General features: G+C 38.3%; 1 protein-coding gene across 5 annotated transcripts in view; it reads right to left on the bottom strand.

Annotated features, from left to right (window-relative positions):
* Positions 1 to 19,749, bottom strand: part of EPS15 (epidermal growth factor receptor pathway substrate 15) — a 66,093-nt gene that overhangs the window by 26,159 nt on the left and 20,185 nt on the right. For all 5 annotated transcript variants that reach the window (XM_017743543.1, XM_017743541.1, XM_017743544.1 and 2 more), the window contains 10 exons: positions 13,105 to 13,146; positions 9,153 to 9,242; positions 8,755 to 8,802; positions 7,665 to 7,760; positions 7,197 to 7,262; positions 6,639 to 6,764; positions 6,160 to 6,219; positions 5,208 to 5,408; positions 3,566 to 3,711; positions 2,601 to 2,760 (listed from right to left, as the gene is read on the bottom strand). In XM_017743543.1, the coding sequence (XP_017599032.1) occupies positions 2,601 to 2,760; positions 3,566 to 3,711; positions 5,208 to 5,408; positions 6,160 to 6,219; positions 6,639 to 6,764; positions 7,197 to 7,262; positions 7,665 to 7,760; positions 8,755 to 8,802; positions 9,153 to 9,242; positions 13,105 to 13,146 (1,035 nt within the window). The remainder of the gene's footprint in view (positions 1 to 2,600; positions 2,761 to 3,565; positions 3,712 to 5,207; positions 5,409 to 6,159; positions 6,220 to 6,638; positions 6,765 to 7,196; positions 7,263 to 7,664; positions 7,761 to 8,754; positions 8,803 to 9,152; positions 9,243 to 13,104; positions 13,147 to 19,749) is intronic.

Here is a 19,749-nt window from a genome sequence, read left to right as displayed (position 1 = left end):
ATATAATTTTAAAAGGCAAGTGATACCCCCAAAATAACACAAAAGTTCTTAAATGCTGAAGTTTCTCTGCAGATTAATCAAGACGTTATTAACCATGTGCTTACTCAGACTGATACTCTGAAAAAGCAAAAAAAAAAACCAAGAGCCATGAAGACCTAAACTGTGAGCACACTGTGGCTGAGAATACTATTCTGCAGAGCTACAGACTATTCATGCATATTTTACTAGCACAAATGGTATGAACTGGGAATTAAAAAAAAACAACAACTAAAAACCAACCATACAGTTACTCTTAAATTGGTTAGTGCACAGCTGCTCAAATGGGCAAACTAGCAATGATGTTTAATTCTGCTCTACGGGAATTACACAAGAGTTTTGCAGAGCTGATCATGGCATTCCAATGGGAGTTTTTACTTCTCCTAGGACAGGGATAGAAGGAACACATGGAAATATTAGCTGCAAGGAAAGTTTTTTCCAGGCTTCCTTCTTTCACCGGTTAAAGAAATTCTGCACACTAATGCCAGCATCAAACTTGAGGAAAATGTAGGTCAATCTTATTCTCAATTGTTCGGGAGAACTGGTTGGGGGGGGGGAAACATAAAAGCCAACATTTTTTTGTTTCAATATACTTGTTAACAAGGACAGACGTTAGAACCATAGGCTGCTATTTACTACACTGCAACTTGCATGTAAACAGCACTTTGAGTTTTCAACTCAAAGTCATAATAAAAGGAAATTCCTATCAAAATTCTTTGAGAGGACCTTACATAAAAATTTAATTTTCATGGCTTGTAATGCAAGTGGTGACTACAAACAGGTCTAGGTAAAGAAACACAGCAACAAGTTTTAAACCACAATGGAATACCATTTTACTTACTGATATTTCTGCTACCACCTTTATATTGGCCAATTCAGAAGACGACATCTAAGTTGGTTTTTTGGGGTTTTTTCACAATGTAAGCCACACCACACCAAGAAAACCAAAAAAGCCTATCTCTGCCTCCTGTTTTTATCCTTTGAGTTCAAATCTTGAGCAATAATCTTGGACAAAAAAGTTCTTTCATATCAACAAGAGAACACCTCTTTTGAAAAAGCTCAAAATGAGCTGAAGGTTCAGCTCAATTTAGTAAAAAAAAACCTCTTGTAAAGGATTTACAGAGCTAATTGAAAGCTAACTTACCTTCTTACACAATATTCTTACTCATCATATAAGTTAGTAATGAAATAAAAATCACATTGATGTCTTTAAGAGTTTTATAAAATCAATTTACACCCACAGAACAGCAGTAACAAACACTGATCTCATCTAATGTGCCCTAACCACTACATTTTCTGCAATATCTTTACTAAACCAATGGGTATTAATCCCAATGACAACTGCCAAATGCCACATTGGGCCACTACTCTGTCACCACTTCCCCAGCAATTTCACCAGGAAGACACAGTGTTTTCTCTTTTCAGTTTAAGCAGGCAACAGGAAGAGCCACAGAGGTCTGGGCCCAAGGGAGAACCTCGGGGTTATTCCAGATGAACAGCACTGGAAATCAGCAGAACCTGAGACCGCAACACACGGTGACACGTGAGAGACGTGCTGAGCTAATTCAGTGACTATGTGAGAGTCTTAGAAGGATGTTCATTATAAAACCAACAGACAGTAAATATTAGAAAAGCAAAGTTTCTCTAACCTTGAGAAAGCAGAGTTAACAAACTGACAGAATAATAAGGATGAAAAGCAGAGTGGTGCAGAATGGAAAAAACAGTCCAAACTAGAAAAGAGACATAGAAAGGAAAGCAAACATACAAAAAAGATTAGTAGAGTTGCAAATAAAGCAATTACTTTTTAAAAACAGAATGTAAAAACAAATTAGATACCAGTTACAGAAACTCAAAAAAGTAGCGCCAAATTTTGAGTTTCGTTTTTTCAGGTGTGAATTTTTCATTCTGTTTAAGAAAGTTGTAGAATTAGGTCAATGTATTGCACAACCAAGAAAAGGTAACTCACATGAGACTTCATGATGTGCAAAACATGTAAGAGTTTGTGATGACCTCTACCACTCTGATTAACTACAAACTGAACTGCTGAGGTACAGTTTACTGCTGGATTAACATAGATGGCAACCAACAGACTATGGAGATATCTAAACTATCTGTGAGGTATAAAATGGAGGACCATTTACTTTTAAAACTTCAAATATATAATTCTAAACTTTTAGTTCACATTGTTTCCAAACTTATTAAAAAAGATGGATGTGAAAAAGATAACTGAACACAATAGGAGAAAAGCACTGAACTTGTGCATGTCATTTCTGATGGAAACTAAAATTTCTTTAAAAGGGCAACAGCAGGATTATTCTTTTAAAAGAGAAAATAATGCTTTCCCAACATAAGATCTCTCCGCTTGGTTGGCAGGTGTAATAAACGACAGCTTCATTTTGAAATACGGATGGAAATTTTTTGTCAATTCTTTGCACCAAAGACTTGTTTTCTTCCTGATATTATGATAAACTTAAGGTATGCCAGCACTTGAGGTTGCTTCTTGTGTAGCCTTTGAAGTTAACATTGTTTGAGATTTACACCAAAAATGCCAAACCCATCCTTACCTTCTGTAAACTGACACCCCTGTCTGAAGGTGGAATCATCTCCGGAGTCAGAGCCTGAGGTGGATCAATGCCCTTTGTTAACTTCTGATTAATTAAATAGAAAGCCAAAGCAAACTGTTCCTTTGAAAGCTTTCCGCAGTCCTTGGTGTCACAGAGAGCCCTGTACAGAGATGCACATGAAATAAAAAAAAATCCTCATTTCTCCAAGTACAGCCCTATCTATTTAGCGTACTTGCTGTCATTTACAAATGTGAAAATTGCTAACGTGTGTCTCCTCTCTAAAACAAAACAATATAGACACAGGAACCATCACTCAAACACACACAGCCACTTTCACTTTGCTTGTTGAGACCCACAGCTCTGCTCTGGTGAAAGGCACGATCAAGGCTGCAGATCACTAGCAACACCTTCACAGCCAACACAAGTTTATTCACATTTTTCTTATTTTCCTAAATTAGAGGTTGTGTTAACCATAACTTGGAAGAAAAAAGTTGTTCCTATCAGAGTCCCCTGTAACAACACATAGTGGGGAAAGAATTAAAAAAGCTGTGAGTGTCATGAAGGCATTGCTGTAATGAATGTAATGCTAAATGAATGCATAGCTGTAAGGGAAGACAAGTCGTACACTGGGATGGGACATAAATCTTGCATGCTAACAATTTTATAGAAACAATTCCCTTTCCCAGTACATGGGTAGGAGCAGTGATTAAATACCTGTGATGTATGATCTTATGATGTCTTAACTACACAGGGATAGCTGAAGTGCAGTATTTGTAAAAATCTGTGTTCAAACATAAACCTGTTTTCCACCCATTTCTATCCCAAAGCAGAAGCAAGTAAGTTACCACTGAATATACAAAGGCTATGCTATTATATACAAAAACCTCACTTCGAGAAATGTCAGCAGAGCAAGAAGTGAGAACGGTGCCATCATCTACACAGCTGTCACAGGGAGAAAAACCTACCAGATATGCGCAAGGAGAGCAGAAGGCAGTCCTGTCTTCAGGAATAGCTCTCTGGCTTCCACACCTGACACAAATCCATCCATGTCCTTGTCAGTTTTCATAAAGATCTCATCGTACTTAATTTTGTCTGCAGGCGATACAACCCACTGAAGGGGGTTGAGGATGGAAGGGAAAAAACCAAAACCACAATACTAAGATATAGGCAAGATATAGGCAAGCTCTGTTTCCAGTTCAGAGTTACGTAATTCAAGGACTACAGCAGAGATTTTAAAAAAAGTGATACAGGTGCCTAGTTCATGAACCAGTTTTATCCTCCAAAATAGACATGCAGAGATCCTCAAGCAAGTCCAAAGTAGAAGTGAAGCATTTCCCTCAGTGAAGCACCAAGGCTGCTTGGCGCTGCTCTGCCTCTTTGCCTATGCAGTAAAGGCATCCCATGGAGGCTGGATCTGCTCCCTCATCACTGTGCTCAGTCACAGTCCTGCTGACTGTCTGGCTCTATCAATTTTATTACCCTTTACACAGCTGGGGAGCTTTAGCTGGAGGGACTGGAGAGCTGCCCGAGTCCAGGTCATTAACAGTTGGCACATTCTAAATTGAAGAATTTACATCTGAACAAGGTAAAGATGGGAATTAGAGACATTTCTGTTACTTGAGCAATTTTTCAAAACACTCAGCTAATATAAAGATGTTTTGGGGTTTTTTGAGTGAAAATGGCTTCCAGTGCATGTATGGATGCCAATTAATTTCAGTGCACACAGCCAGTTAACAGATGACTCCCAAATGGTGCTGTATACAAACTCACTCAGAATGGCACTGCTTTGCAATACATACAGCAAGACTTACCTTCAGGCAAGGAAATTTCCAGATTAAAACCTTGGCACTTCCAAAATTAAGATGCCAGTTTCTTACTGATTACTCAAATAAGGGTACCCAAATGTCCAAGCAGCATTTGATGCATTAAGTACCACAGCTCTGACCTCGAATACCCTTACCAATTTCTTTTTCTTAGTTTTAATAGAATAAGTTATAATCTGCTTGGAAAGACATTTCCCAAATTCTGGTCTCTAAAATGATGAAGACTAAATAAGATGCCTGGGGAGAGTAAGAAGTATCAAGTTGCTTAATAATCACATTCAGAACAAAAATCAAATCTCCTGTGTCTAGGTGGATATACTGGACCTTTTGTTTACTTTTCTCATTGCTTGCATTTATCTGTTCCATTTTAATTCATGTCTTCTCCAAATTGCACACATGCACACACATAACATGACTGCCACAATTTGTTTTGAGAATTTGTCCTTATTCAAATCAGTCTTCAGCCAGAAGACTTGTGCTCTACAGATATGTACCTGGACTACTACTTTTTTTGAGCTTGAAATAATTTGTTTTTAAAATGTCTTCAAAATCTGTACTAAACAATATTCTTTTATCCAACTGTTTAGATCTGAAGACATCTAGAAAAAGTAAAACAGTGCAAATTTTACACCTCTTCTTCTGGTCTTCCCATCAGCCTCCCAAAACCAATCAACAGGGCAAGAAGCAAACTAAAAACCTGTATCAAGACTCTTCATACAGGCAGCCCCTGAAGCACAGCATTAAGAGCAGAAATCTTCTAATCCCCAGTACTTCAGAACTGTACCTGTGTTAATGGTGCTTTGGCAGCTAAAATGCCTACAGGTGGCAAGGACTGATGAGACTCTTTGGTGGATGTGGAAGATGGAATTAATGGCATTGCTCCTGGAACACTGAGAGGTTTTCTCTTGGATGGTGGCACCAAAGCTGCAGGCAAGGACATTGGCACTGGTTCTTTCTCCAAAGCACAGTATACCAAAAACATGGCCTGAACAAGAAAAAAAAGGGTGTGTAGATATAAAGATACTAGAAATATATATACATATAGAGAGAGAGACTAAAGAATTAACAAATAACTTTGTAGCATTTTTTCATTGTTTCCCCTTTACAAGCCCCTCAACTGATGCAGCTCATTGCCTTCTAAATTTTTTTCGTTACTACTTTCTTTTGAGGTTCAGTGCTTAGCAAGTGAAGATCAATATCTTTTAGAACATTAAAATAATTCTCCAAGCTTGCACCAGTACTTGTGGAATTTTATTTGAAAGAAGACTTCAAACACTTTATCACCATTTTTTCCACAAATTGCTCCACTTAGCAGCTAATTCTTTTGTTGTGGCCTTCTCTTATTTAGCATTTCTTACATTATTTCATCAGTCCTGGCATTAATAGTGTTAAAATTCTAACTTACTATGAACTTTTCTCAAGGATACCTTGAGGCATTCAAGCTCTATAAATACTGAAGGTTAAGGTAAAACTCACTGAAAACACTCAGTGTCTCATGGGACAGCAGATCTCAGGTGTAAGTTTTTAATGGCTCATTTAACCCACAAAGAAAGTTACTGCTGTGTACTGAGAAACATTTAACAAATTGACAGAAACATTAAACAGCAGTAAAACTTGATTAAAGACTCTAAATAAAGATAATAAATGAACCACACAGTCATAAATTAATACACAGTGCATCTATTTTAAACCCTGCCACCAGGCTTTCAAAAGCCCAAGAGGTAGAAGATACTTACAACTGCAAACTCATCTCGATCCAACATTCCATCACGGTCAATATCACTCAGTTCCCACACCTACCAATAAAAAGCAGAATATAGGGATCTTTGACTAAACTGCTGCAGTTTCCTACTTAAAACCTCATTAAAAACAAATGTGAGAACAGCCTCCCTCTACCATGTCTCAAATTCTATTAAGATTAACAGCATTAGTGAGCAATGTAAATTCACATAAACCATGCAAAAGCAGAGAGATTCTTAAATTGGAGACAGAGGCACCCTGCCCTGACCCAAGTGTTAACTGATACACTGCAGTTGGAGGTGATCTATCCAAATAGCAAAAGAAATTTTATTTTTCAGTTTAATAGTTGCACTCCTAAGATCTTATTTAATAGTTAGGCTCATCACTAAAAATCTTTAGTTTGAAAAACAGGTACTGCTGAGTGCAGCACACACATTATTTGTCAACTGACAATTAAGAAGAAAGATATTCTTACCCGTCCCAAGATATCCACTGGCAGTTTTGAGTTAAGGAGCACAGGTTTCACCTTATCCCCTGACAACAGTCCATTCACTGGATTTAGGCTGTCAAAAATAGCATCATACTTGACCTTGTCTTCCAGCTGCAGGGGCAAAAGAAAATATTACTTATGCTAACAGTCACACTCATAGCCTAAGAAGCAGTAGTTCTTTCAAAAATGTGAACTTTTTTTTAATAAACACACATTGCAGTTCCTGATGCTTATAAGAAAACATCAAAAAGATATTATTTTTAAGTCAGAGACTCATCAAAACCCTCTGAGATTTCTTCTTCAATTACTTTCATGGCTTCAGGTAACAAACCCTTTTTTTTTCTTTATTTTAAATTTCTAAACATGAAGAGATTTCCCAAGGGTCAAGTGTTCTCATTAAATTAGGTTGATTAGCCCAATTACAGATTTGACAGGAATGGTAACTATGATACTTTAGAAATGTAGCATTAGATTTTTCTCAGAAAGACATGTTTTCCTGCAAAGCAGGTAACAGTTCTAGCTAACAGCTAACATTTAGTTTACCTTTACAGCCCATGGTAGATCACTTGGTGCTGTTCCACTGAGTAGCAAAGGACTACTAGTATCAGTCTAAGGAAAAACAAGGAAAAAAACCACCAAACACATTAAAAGAGAAATGATTCTGACTTTGCAAAACCACCCCCTTACTTGAGAAGGTGCTTCTCAAAGCCAGAACTGCATTTTAGTCATTCATACCAAAATTTAGAGCAAAAAATCTGAAATGTTTATTCCATTAAGGAAAACACTAATAGAACAAATATCACATATCTTCAAATTATACACGATTTTATATTCAAATGCCCACTAGAACATGTAGCAGCTTATTCCACATTGCTTGATTTTTCTCTGTTGTAGGGCCCCACTGCCCTACAACATCACCCTCTGAAGTGTTTGGTATTTCTATCAAACCCTTCTAATTGTTCACTTAAAAGCAGTTCTTACTAATATGTTCAATTAAAAAAGAAATCTTACAAATCTTGGTGGAGGAACAGGCAAGTTAAGACTATTCAGGGAAACATCCAATCCATTCTGTGCACACGCTACAAGTCGCAAAGCCACAAAAAATTCCTACAGGGAAAAAAGAGAAATTTTGAAGGATTTATTATATAAAAATATAATTAAAAAAAAAACCTAAAATTTCAGAATAATTACAGAGCTTTTCTAGTATTGCTGTATATATGAAAAGTTGCACATGGCTTCAAAGGGGGTCAGAAAATGACAGAAAGCAGCAGCCAACAACTGCTGGATTACTCCAGCAAGACAAATTTTGCAATTAATTTTCCAAGAAATTGGTAACTTCCTGGCCAGCGTAGTCATTCTCAGCACTCTGTTCTTCTATGACAGAACAGTGCAAATTTGAAGTGCAATTACAGCCATTTATCTTGGAGGAACTCAGCTGATCCCAAACATGGTTGATGGAAGCGGAGGAAAACAGAAAAATGAACCAAAAGAAGCCCAAAATACCCCAAAATTGTTTGGTAGGCATTACAACCTCCTCCTCTTCCTACCATGGGAAGAAGCAGTTCCCTCTCTACGGACTGTTATTTAAGGAACTATGTTTCAAATCAAACAGCAACACACATTAGAGCTTGTGGTGGCAGTACTGAGATAAAGTCTGTCCCCACACTGCTCATTGCCACACCTTGGGAAGGACAACTCCAAAAATAATGTACTAATGTCAAGTCCACCAAAATCAAAGAAATAAGAATTTTGAAGATTTTACAAGAATTTTAATTTCTGCATTGTTTCCTACAAGATTATGAGGAAAAAGTCACCTTCTTAGTAAATACAGTACATTAAACCTTAAATTACTTCTCAGCAGATTGCACAGCTACACATCAGTCCATTTTACAACCTGGAGAAAAGCTGATGAGGCAGCTGAAGGCTGTTTAATTTATTGTAGCTTCCACTCAAACGGGAATTACATAGCCAGTTAAAATCAGAAAAATCTGTTAGAAAAATCTGTTAGAAAAACTGCTTTCCTGAACCAAAAAAATTCAACTTTCATCTTGTTTCAAGGCTGGGTAATGGTTAGAGTCATACACCACATAAATAATCATACCTGTTTGTTCAGGATACCTTTGCCATCAGTATCAGCTAGGTCCCAAATCTAAAACATAAAAATAACAGAGACAAAGTGTTCACAGCACGGAGAGGAAGCTGGCAAGTCCTCCCTCCATTTACAATGGCCTCTTGGAGGAAAGTTCACATCTTAACTCCCCTGATAGCACTTATTTGTGATGACAAATATAAATATCGCTTCAATTTCCACCACAAGCTAAACACATAGTAGAATAAGCAAGGATTCTGAAGTTGGAAACTATTGGATAGAACGACTGAAAATACATTAGGGAAGATCATGTATCCTGTAGTACTACTAAGTATTTTAATTTAAACAGGATACTAACTGAAGCAAGAAGACAGGATAATTAAATAAATTAAATAATTGTCATTAAATACCTTTCCAAGTACCAAATCTGTCAATCCAGACTTTTTCAGGAAAACAGCTGCATCAGAAGCTAATACTCTTCCAGCATTAGCAGAGTCAACCTGGGGGAGAAAAAAACCCTCACATGACAAACTAGCTTTTGAATTGATGCCATCTCTTTACACAGGCTCTCAAAAAGCTGTCAAAGAAGAATGCTCAAGTTAAAAGTCACTTTGAGGATGATCTTCTGAACCTATCTAATTAACCCTTCCTAATCACAGGCTTTTCTTCCTGATGCCATCAAAACATGTGATTGTTAAGAACAGAGAACTCCAGGGTTTTATTACATTTCACTGTCCATCTCTCCATTCATTACTGTTAGGGTCTGAAAAAGAAGGCTCTGCTTTGAAGATACCTTTACCACCACAGCAAAAGGAAATACTTACTCCCCAAAATGAAACTTACACAATGAAGAAGTTGATGATATTGGCAGAATACCAACCAGCACAAATTTCTCCCTGGATCAATAGGGAGATCATTAAAATACAGAGTTATTCAAGTTCCTAAGCAGAAATGGTACCTAAACTAAACCCTTCAAGTGGGAAAAGAAAGAAGGAAAATTTACATCACCTACATGGTGATGTAAGGACAAGGGCAAGAGAGGAAGAGCAGAGAGTCCTTGAGAGCCTAAAGAAAAGGATCCTCAAAAAGGGCACAGGATGGAAAACAGGACGAAGGGTATCTTCAGTCAATTCAGACTGTCAGCCTTACTACATCCCACAGGTAGGCTGCTGCTGCTGCTAACTGCACTATATATTCAATATTGTGTTTGGAACACAAAACCAACTGCCCAAGTTCACAGGTGCAGCATACACAAGGTGCTCAAAGCTAACAGCTTCCCAAGATGGGATTAGAACTGGCTCCTGAAAGACTGTGGGGAATTTATCATTTGAAAAGAATGCTGCAGCAGTTGTCTGTCAACACTTCTGAAAGGGAACAAAACACTCTGAAAGCAATCCCAAAAGCATAATTTAATATGAAAGTGAAAACATCTTTTGTTTTCAACATAACCGGTATGATTTTAATTAGGAGAGGGTTTTTCCCGTAATTGAGGATGCCCTGGTCAGGCCAATAAGGTTACAAACAGTTAGCAATTAGGCTAATTGAGTTACAGGAGAGCTGTTCATCTATAGGCACAAAGTTGCCAAACCCCCTTTTCAAATAGCAGAGTTGATCTTGCACATAAGTGAGCACAACAATCTCGGCATCTACTCAGAAAACCTCCAGCCTAGGACTTCTCTTTCAAGAATGTCACAAAACACCACAGTATCAGCTGTGTTTACTTTTTATTTCCCCAAGTCCAAGCCAGAGGAAGGTGACTTTAAGGGGTTTAAGCAGGATTCTTACTTAACCCAGTACTGATCTAGTTTCTTTTTGTGCAATTAATTATCTAAATTTTTAAACTATTTTATAACTATTTTTTTAAAGGGCTGATTTCCATTTCTTTACAAATTACTGAATCTTGAATGCTGGGGTGGGGGTACTTATGTTTGATTATTGCACTGGGATGATTGCTGGTGCTGGTCAGTTATACACCAGCTTGGCAGAGCTTTTTCCCTGATATGCAAGAAGCTGTTTCCACAGCTGCATCAGCCAACAACTCCCTTGTTACAGCCTGTCTTTTGTAGGACCAGGAATTATCAGAAGTTACAAACGTATCTGACGTGATTAGGTCAGAAGGTAACAGGGAGAAGTGCTTCAGCTCAGGATTCATCACTAATTCAGCACTGCTTCCCTGCTGCACTGCACCATGTGATTAAGTAATTTCCTAGTGCTTTATGACACGTATTTAAAACTATGCTTTAACTCACCCTGCTTTGAGTCAGTCTATAAAAGGTTAAACATAAAAATACTTATTTGAAAGAACAGAGTCCCTATTGAAAAGTTGAGATTCCAATCTCATTCTAAGTACAAAGGCCAGGATTTACACCCATCTCATGACACACCTTTTGCCAGATGAATCCCTTTAAGTTTGTGATAGAACTGGAAGTGTGCTCAGCATCAGAGCTGCTTCAGGTGATGAATTTATTCATATAAAAGCACATTCCACCAGCGCAGTAAGACAAAGTGGGAAATGTCTTTTGAATGTTTCTGTTCTGAAGGTTGTCATCTCCTTATCTGAGAAATGGAAGGCAAAGTTCCCTAGTGGAACTGGAAGTCTTTAGACACGTTTGAAAGCTCCTCTTTAGGAAAAATGCTTGCAGCAAACAGCTCATCTGAGCAAGTCTGAAAAATAATCCTCTGGAAAACAAATCCATATTGGCACCACTTCACTAACAGTAACATCATGTTTAAGGAATCCCTGTTCCTGTACACTACTGAAACCGCTGGACAACAAACAGCGCTCCAGTTTCACTAGGATTCACAGTATTCCAACAAATGGAAGATACTGACTTAGGAACCAGTATCACATTTGTGCTTCAATTCAGTTTCTTTATCCAAGCTTTTGCTCCACACTTCAGTGGTTAAGCAACTTTTGTCAGGAGGAAGAGACAGACAGGCATATGGCAAAGGTTGTACCTGACAGTGAGAGTCAGAAGGACTGAGCCGGGAAACACAATATGCAGAACAATCATTCCCAGCCTTTTCTTGTGCCCTTACAATGATATCTTATGATAAGGGACTCTCCTAAGGTTTTTAATCCAATGCCTAGAGAGAAACACACAGTGGATTTGTCCATCTGAAGGAAAACTTTGTGAGGATGACACTTTCTCCTTCAGCCACCAGAAGCCATCTGAACTTAGATCAAGGTAAACTCTCTCTTCTTGTTCAGCAATTTTAAATCTGCTACTCTCCTGCAGTGGAGAAAAGCCCTTATTAAAGTACAATGGAAAGCTCAGATTTTTCAGGCATCATAGGCTGATACATTTGAACTGCTGTTTTTTGCACTTGATAATGGGACTAATCCTCTAAGCACAATCCAAAAATAGAGCATGGAGAGAAATCACAGCCTTGTCCCTTCCCCAGCAGATAAGTTTACATTCTGATGTTGACACACAAAAGAAGCTCCTAAATAAGGAAGCCATAGACACTGTAACCTGTCTTAGGACAAACAGACAGGAACATTACCAGTTGCACAAAGGAAAAAAAACCTTCCTATGAGGTTGTCTTTTTACAGGGTTCATCAATTACTCATCAGGTCTATTATAAAATTAAATTATTTTTAATTGTTTTATACAGTCAAGTAGTTTAACTTTCTTGAAAGTTTTTACATTACATTTGTAGAATGAAATACATTATGTACGTGACAGAAAATACTGCTATTATAGAATAGGTGAAACAGCTATTTTTTTTAAAAAAGTTGTATTTATAGGAATTAAGACACCTTAGTATAGCTGGGTCAAAATGTAGAAGACAAGTAAAAATAAAATTTATGTTCTTATATTTTATTTATAAGTATTCTTTATTTTTACATCATTTTTGCATCTGTTGAGTGAAGCTGCAAGAACTACTGCACTCTTTTCACATTCAGTGGCCTTCTATTCAAATTTCTCTCCTTACAATATCCTGTGATCAACTCTGGGGATATTCTGAGTGAGATACAAGTCTTACATGATGCTAACTGAGCTACAAACGCAAGAAATTCATCTTCACTTGTAAAAAGCAACAAAGACTATATTAATACAGCATTTTTAAAGAATTTGCTCCATACCAAGACCTCACAGTCTGTTACAACTGTCAAGTGATGTATGTCATACACACCTAGCAGCTCCCTAAAAATAAGGGTCCTCTTACAACCAATATTAAATTTATACCAATATAGCTCAGACCTAAGGGTTAGCTACTATAAAAATACATTTTAAAGCACTATAATTTTTCTTGAGCTTTTTTTGTTTACACACTGTTGGCCAGGCTGAGCCTGTAGCAAAAGAATATAAATTCTTTAAAATCCAAATGAGGTCTGTTCTTTCAGAACATACATACCTGTCGATAGAATTTCTCATACACAGGATTTGCACTCGATAGCTGTAAAAGAGATACAGAGAGAAAATTAGCCCTGAAGATCCAGATTTTAATTTCCCTCTCCCTGGACAAATAAAGATATAAAACACTTTCCAATGCTCTTCAAAGAAGCATTAAGGATTTATTCTGTACAATGATGAGGACTAGGACAGCTCTTTGTGCTGTAACTTTTAGAAGACTGACTTCTTGTTTTGCAGTCATTGACACCACCCCAGATCAGATTTCCCTCAGCCAGGTCACCAGGTGAGGCTGTGTGAAACAGGAACTCTTAGGCAACATAGCCTACGGGCAAAAGCAGAAACCTGAAACAACTCAGGCTAGGAAGTGCTCTCTAATATTAGAGTACAAAGCAATATAATTTTATTTCACTATCCACTGCATCATTCTTTAGAATTTAGTGTCATATGCAACCAGTCTGTAAAATTTTCAGTTACCCAAATTAATCCCTGGATTCACAACTAAATCCACAGCAACGGTGCCACATTAAAACAGAGTAATATTCTAACTTTGGGTTTTGTAACTTGAACCCTTTTTGGGGATAACTTCTGCCTTCATTCCACTGCCATCTACTAGACATTCAGGGCTCACCTAAAGTTAAGTGGACAAGGACAAAACAGCTTCTTTGAAAAAGGCTCTTTCTTTATTTTTAAATTATTCTTATAAATTAAAAAAAAAAAAATCTAGAGAGCTGAAACAATGCAAAACTTAATCTCTTGGCCTACACTAGACACCCTTCCCCAACAGACTGGCAAGAAATGAAGTGTTAGGGTTACCTCTCTTCCCCAGTGTAAAAACAGGCACAAAATCAGATAATGTTTTAATGAAGCGCATGTTGTGTGAACCAAAGGCATTTATGCAGAGGATAACCCTAGAACTCACAGTGTATTTATTGCCCTCACAACTGTGGGAACAACTGAGCATAATACAAGCTACTTACACAATACTTACTAAAAAAGCCCAGAGCACGTAACTTCAAATATTACCCAAAATCAGAGTTCTCCCCCTTAAGAGGAATATGATCTCAAACCCCAGGACGTGCCGACCTTTGTACAAACAGAATCCAACATAGTAGCATCTCTGGATTTAACATTTAGATGTTCAAATGGAAATATGGAAACCAACAGTGATCATATAGGTTGTCAATTACATATTTGTAAAAACCTTTACTACAGATTGTATAAATGGTGACAGCTTAAATAAAACCACATCCATTTTCCTAGAGCAATAGCTAATACAGCTGCTCTTTTGGCTGAGTACTCCATATTCACAGGTGCTGATTATCAGAAAAGACTAAGAGAAGATGTTTGGTAGAAATTAGTTTAGTGTGATCTTGTGCAATTACAGAAAGTGTGCAGCATCACCAGAATGTCCTAAAAGGCAAATTATAGAGTACAGCTAGAAATAACAGGAGAGCTTCCATCAGAGCTTATTCAGCAATACACTGCCCCAGAGACTCAGCTTCTGATTTTCTAGCTGACTTTTTGGTTTTGTGTTTGGTGGGGTTTTGTTGTTGTTGTTTGGTTTTGGGGTTTTTTTGGTGTTTGGGGGGAGGGGGCAACAACAGAGACACACAGCTGGTAAGGTTTTATTTGATTGCTGGGAGGTGGGTGGGAAATACCTCTCCCATAGCCAGACATGAAAAATTACATATGCTGGGAAACCATCATTGGTATTCACTGCAATACCTCAATTTTTATAGCTTAACCTTGCTCTGACTTTGCTCTGGTACCCAAAGACTTTTATTATTTCAGCCATCAACTAAGCATGCGGTTACACATCCCTTAAAATAGCCTAACAAAATATATTCAGCTTTTGCCAGCCCTCAGACTACCACAACACCAATACAATGAACAACTTTCAATTGCTTTCCAGCACTCCACAGCACGCTGCACTTTCTTACCTAAACCTCACATGCTTTCTTTTCCCACTCAGCAACCTAGAGCGGTAGTTCTCCCAAATACTCAAATATTTGACTTACTAAGTGTTACTTCATTAGAATGTAAAAGTCTAGGCACAGGACAAAAATTAAAGCTGTGAGCAGAAAAGTAGAACGGAGCTGGCCAAGACAGCCCCTGGAACCATTGATTCTTGTGCATCATCCCTCTTGCCCAATGTCACCCTCTGTTCAGCCAAATGCTTCCTTATTACAGCCAAACTGATCATTGTCACTCCTGGACAGGAAACATCGTGTTGAAGTCCTGCAATGGAAACACTAAGTGCAAAACAATCTTTTCATTCAGTACTTAAGAGGACGAGCCAATAATTCTTATTTATTTCATTAGTGTTTCCAATATTCATTTTAATATCAGCATCAGTGCAGTAACTGGAATTTCCTGTGAATAGAGTAACAGTAATAAAAAAGTTTCCCAGAATATTTTACTACTAATAGACTTGTTCTTCCTTCAAAGTATATCCCACAATAAACCAACAGATGCAAACATAAACTAGGATATTCTTCTGGGATAAGAAAAAAAATACTGTTCAACACCTTTCCAAGGGCTGCCATAGAATTTACCTGGCAAAATTCTTTTCATGGGATTTGTAACAGCCATTTGCAAAACAGCATTTGTTTTAAATGCAAAATGAGGGAGGGAGAAAAGGTCAGATTCCACAGCGTACAAAAATAGAAAGACTTTATTATGGCTCCATTTCAAAGTTGATCACTTCATAAGGGTAAAAGGTGTTGTAGTAATTACAACCTTTGATACAAACCTATGAACTCTAGAATGCTAACCTAGGAAATAAAAAACACCTTCAGGGATACCCATCTTTTTCATCTTCTGTTGTCAATCAACCCCCATGTTTTCATGCCTCTGGCACATTTGCATTTAGGTGTAGTAAGATACTATTACCAGTCTGTCCACCCATCCAGCCACAACCTTCCTTCCAAAAAGGCTTAAAAACAAACAAACAAAAGCTGTCCATTGAGAAAAACAAAAGTAATTTCCCCCTCCAACCCCAATGAGATAGCAGGAGAGAAACAAGCTATTCTATCCTGATTAAAATCCAAGATACTGTATTCTATCACAGCTCTAGGACTCATTTTAAGAGTTTCCAAAAGACACAATCTGGCCTTAAATGTTCTTCCCATAGTCAGCCAGTCAAAAAGCGGGTAAGTTCAAGGCAAGCTGGTTTCCTTACAATGCCATTTCAAAACAATAATCAACTTCTCTCTTTTTCCTCTATTGCTTTATTGTCTCACCTAAAGTGTTTCAGGGTAAAGCTTTCTACCACTTTCAATTATATAACCAAGAACATCTCCTACAGCAATAACAAAAGGAAAGAAAATATTTTCTATAAATTTCTATACAATTATTACCAAGTACTTCAAAATTGAGCACTTTCTTTCCCATTGAACAGCTGAAGCAGACACAAGAACTGCTGTCTTCTCTCTGCAGAGATGTCTGCCGCTGCATAATTAGAAATGGTTCCATTTAATTTTCAAATTGCCACAGAAGATCTTCACCATCTTCTAATCAGTACTGAACAAAGCCTTTACAACATCAAAGAGTAGCTTCACTGCCTTTTTATAGGCAGCTTCTCTCTAACATGGTGGATGCAATACTAATCAAAAAAATTAGGTTCTATCTGCTTTAAGAGCAGTCAGTCTCCTCTAAATGCAGGTTTAACACACACAGGCATACTCTGGTTTCTTCATCTGCAGGACAGAAAGAGGAACAACAGGTTCCTCATTCCACTAAAAATAACAAACTATGATCTTAATTTGATCATTTTGCTGATTCCTTTTAAAAAAAAAAAAAGAAGAAGAAATCAGAAGTTTGCCGGAGACCTCAAAATCTCTGGCTTACTTTATACATAACATGTGAGTTACAATGAGGGTATCATTCATACTGCAAGTATTTGGATCCTGTGTATTCCAGTAACAAGACATTAATCCTGGCACTGTGTGCACGAGACAGGAATCCATCCAGCTCGGCCTCAGTGTAATACTCCATGTTTTCCTTCAACAACACAGCACAGCATTCTCAACTCTGCAACACAATACTCAAGTCTAAAATGAGACTTGCAGCTAATTAGGATACAAATTGATATTACACGATTTTGTCTCATTTACCGAAGTAGCTCGTAACTACTTCAAGACAACTACTACATTTCTTACAAAAAGCATTTCATCAGGAAGACAAACACAGTTATCTTCCTTTTCTTCTTGAATATTTCTTTACAGTGCTTCCCTGAACTGCAAGCTTCCCCTTCAATCACAGCCAGTTTTTCAGAATAAACCACAAGTTCAATTTTCAAGAGCAACAAGAAGTTACTGCATGTCCACATTAGCCCACCTTTCAAGAAACACCTCTTCCCCATTCTCAACATCCATTTTCCACATCTTCAGTTTTCTATTCTTCCTCCCTAAATTCCCCATATGAAATAGGTCAGATAAGCAACCATCCTTGGAGGGTCAAAACATTCAACCCCTTCTGTTGGTTATAGCTTAGTTTGACTTTTCCAACAACAGATGACAATCTGTGAGATTGGACAGTTCCTTCTCGCTGCTGTTGTTTGCTTGTTTCCAAACTAAAGGCAACCACAACAAAACACTCCCATGGTAGAAGTTCCCTTAGAAGTTCCACATTAAATTCACAGTCATGCTCAGACCGTAACACTCACTGAGCAAATGCAAGTGGCAACAAGATGTTGCAGAATGGGTTCAAAATGAGGAGATGAAAGATACTTCAGACTACTACTTGCAGGGAGAGAGGAGGGGGAGATAATCACCTTCAGTTTGCAACCCTTCTTCAAGCATACTTGGTGTAATAAATTTCACTACAGCTACACAGTCCTGAAGTATTTTTACTAATCTGTCAGAAGAATACAATTAGCACCAAAAAGTTTCAAATTACTGAAATTACAGCTTTGATATTCAAATAAAGGATGTGCAGCCCTCTCAGACATAGCAGCTGCAAAGTCATCTGAAAATACCCTCATCTCATTTGAAATACTCAACGCCCCAGCCATGCTGCAGTACTGTCAAACCAAACACAGGAAAGGGAACAGAAAATCGGACCCAACAGTGAGTCTGAGTGCAGGTTCATGCGCCTCTTGCTCTCTGCATGTGCCCTAGAGCAGATCGTGCCCATCTGCACACCTTTACTGCTGGTGTCAGTAACTGATCTCGGTGCAGCCACCACTGCACTCCCCACCCCCACGCCCTTATTTTCACTTCCTCATGCTCTTCAACAGATTCTGAACACTTCACCACTTGTGAGGACTTTTTATAACCCTAAAATTCCACATATTAGAACCTACATTGGAAAAAATTATCTACAGGCTTGCTTGGCTTTCTAAGATGATTCTTATGCAACACAAGAAGAAAAAACAAACAAGCCAAAAAAAGAAATCCCCACACAAATGGTAAACACAGAAATAGCTCCCTCAGTTGAACCACTGATGTAAGCTGCAACCACAATGGTTTTAAGGATACTGGCGATTTTTCTGCTTCTGTCAACATTATCACATTTGTATTTAGTCCCCCATCCATGTGACCAAAAAAAGTAAATAAATTCTACAATGAAAGGATTACACAGCCTGTAAGCAACAATGTCTTGCTGTAGAACACACCAGAGCTGACACCTCACGTCTCTCCCCAAATGAAGAGCCAGAACAGCTCTGTGAGAACTTCTTTCCCTTCAGTAAGCAGATGCCTTAAAGCTTTTTTGTTTACTTGAAGGCTGTTGAAAAAGAGACTCAGACAAGGCTAACTTAGCGATTTTAATATAAAGCAAGCTTTCACCAAAAGTACTGTACGTCATAACTCTATACCTTTAGACTCTTAAAGACACATTTGTTTTCCCCACACATTTGTTCACCTTTTCACTGAACTATTTTCCTTTCTTTCCCTGAAATAGTTGATAATACTCTCAAAAGAGAACTATGTAAGTAATTGCAAATTGAGCAGCCTTGCTGCCAGCTTTTTAAGTTTACTTCCATGTGCTTAAGAAATTCATTAAGCTTATTTACCAGCTTTACCTTCTGTAAATATCACAACTGGCTATCTGATTGAAGCATCCCAAGCTAGGAGGATGCACCAATAGGCCCACCTCAGCCTTATGTCACGTAGGAATGAAAATTTCTCATGTCACTGCTAAATGAAATTAAAAAGTACCAAAAAGTGTCAGTTCATTAGCTACCACAGCTCTGGGGAATAAGGCATGGTCCTAACGGTATAGAATAACCTGTGTGAAGTGATTCCATTACCGTCAGGAAAAAATGTGAGCAGTAAGGATTGAGGTGAAGTGAGATCACCCGAGCATGAAACAGTGCCAAGAGTCTCCAAGTTTTAGGGCTCTCACCTGCACTACTCTTCACTATGAGACCCCTGAATGGGCACTGTGTGACAACAGTGTCCCCTCACCACGGGGCCCACCAAAACCAAGGTAAAACGACTTGCAAGCAGTACCTGCGGAGACGGCTTTCTGTTAAAACAAGGAATTCGTCTGTCCCTCCCAGGGTCACCTGCCCATGGCCCCGCTGCCCCGGAGAACCCCTCGATGCCGGGTGTGCCCGCGCTGTCGGGAGGGCACCCGGCGGCCGCGGGGCTGGCACCGGGCACGGACACCTCAACCCGGCGCTATCGCCTTTCGGCCCCTT

The sequence above is a fragment of the Corvus brachyrhynchos genome, unplaced genomic scaffold (genome assembly GCF_000691975.1).
Source record: "Corvus brachyrhynchos isolate BGI_N302 unplaced genomic scaffold, ASM69197v1 scaffold48, whole genome shotgun sequence".
Taxonomy (NCBI): Eukaryota; Metazoa; Chordata; class Aves; order Passeriformes; family Corvidae; genus Corvus; species Corvus brachyrhynchos.
The sequence above is the reverse complement of the archived record's forward strand: the minus strand, read 5'-3'. Positions and strand labels throughout refer to the sequence as shown.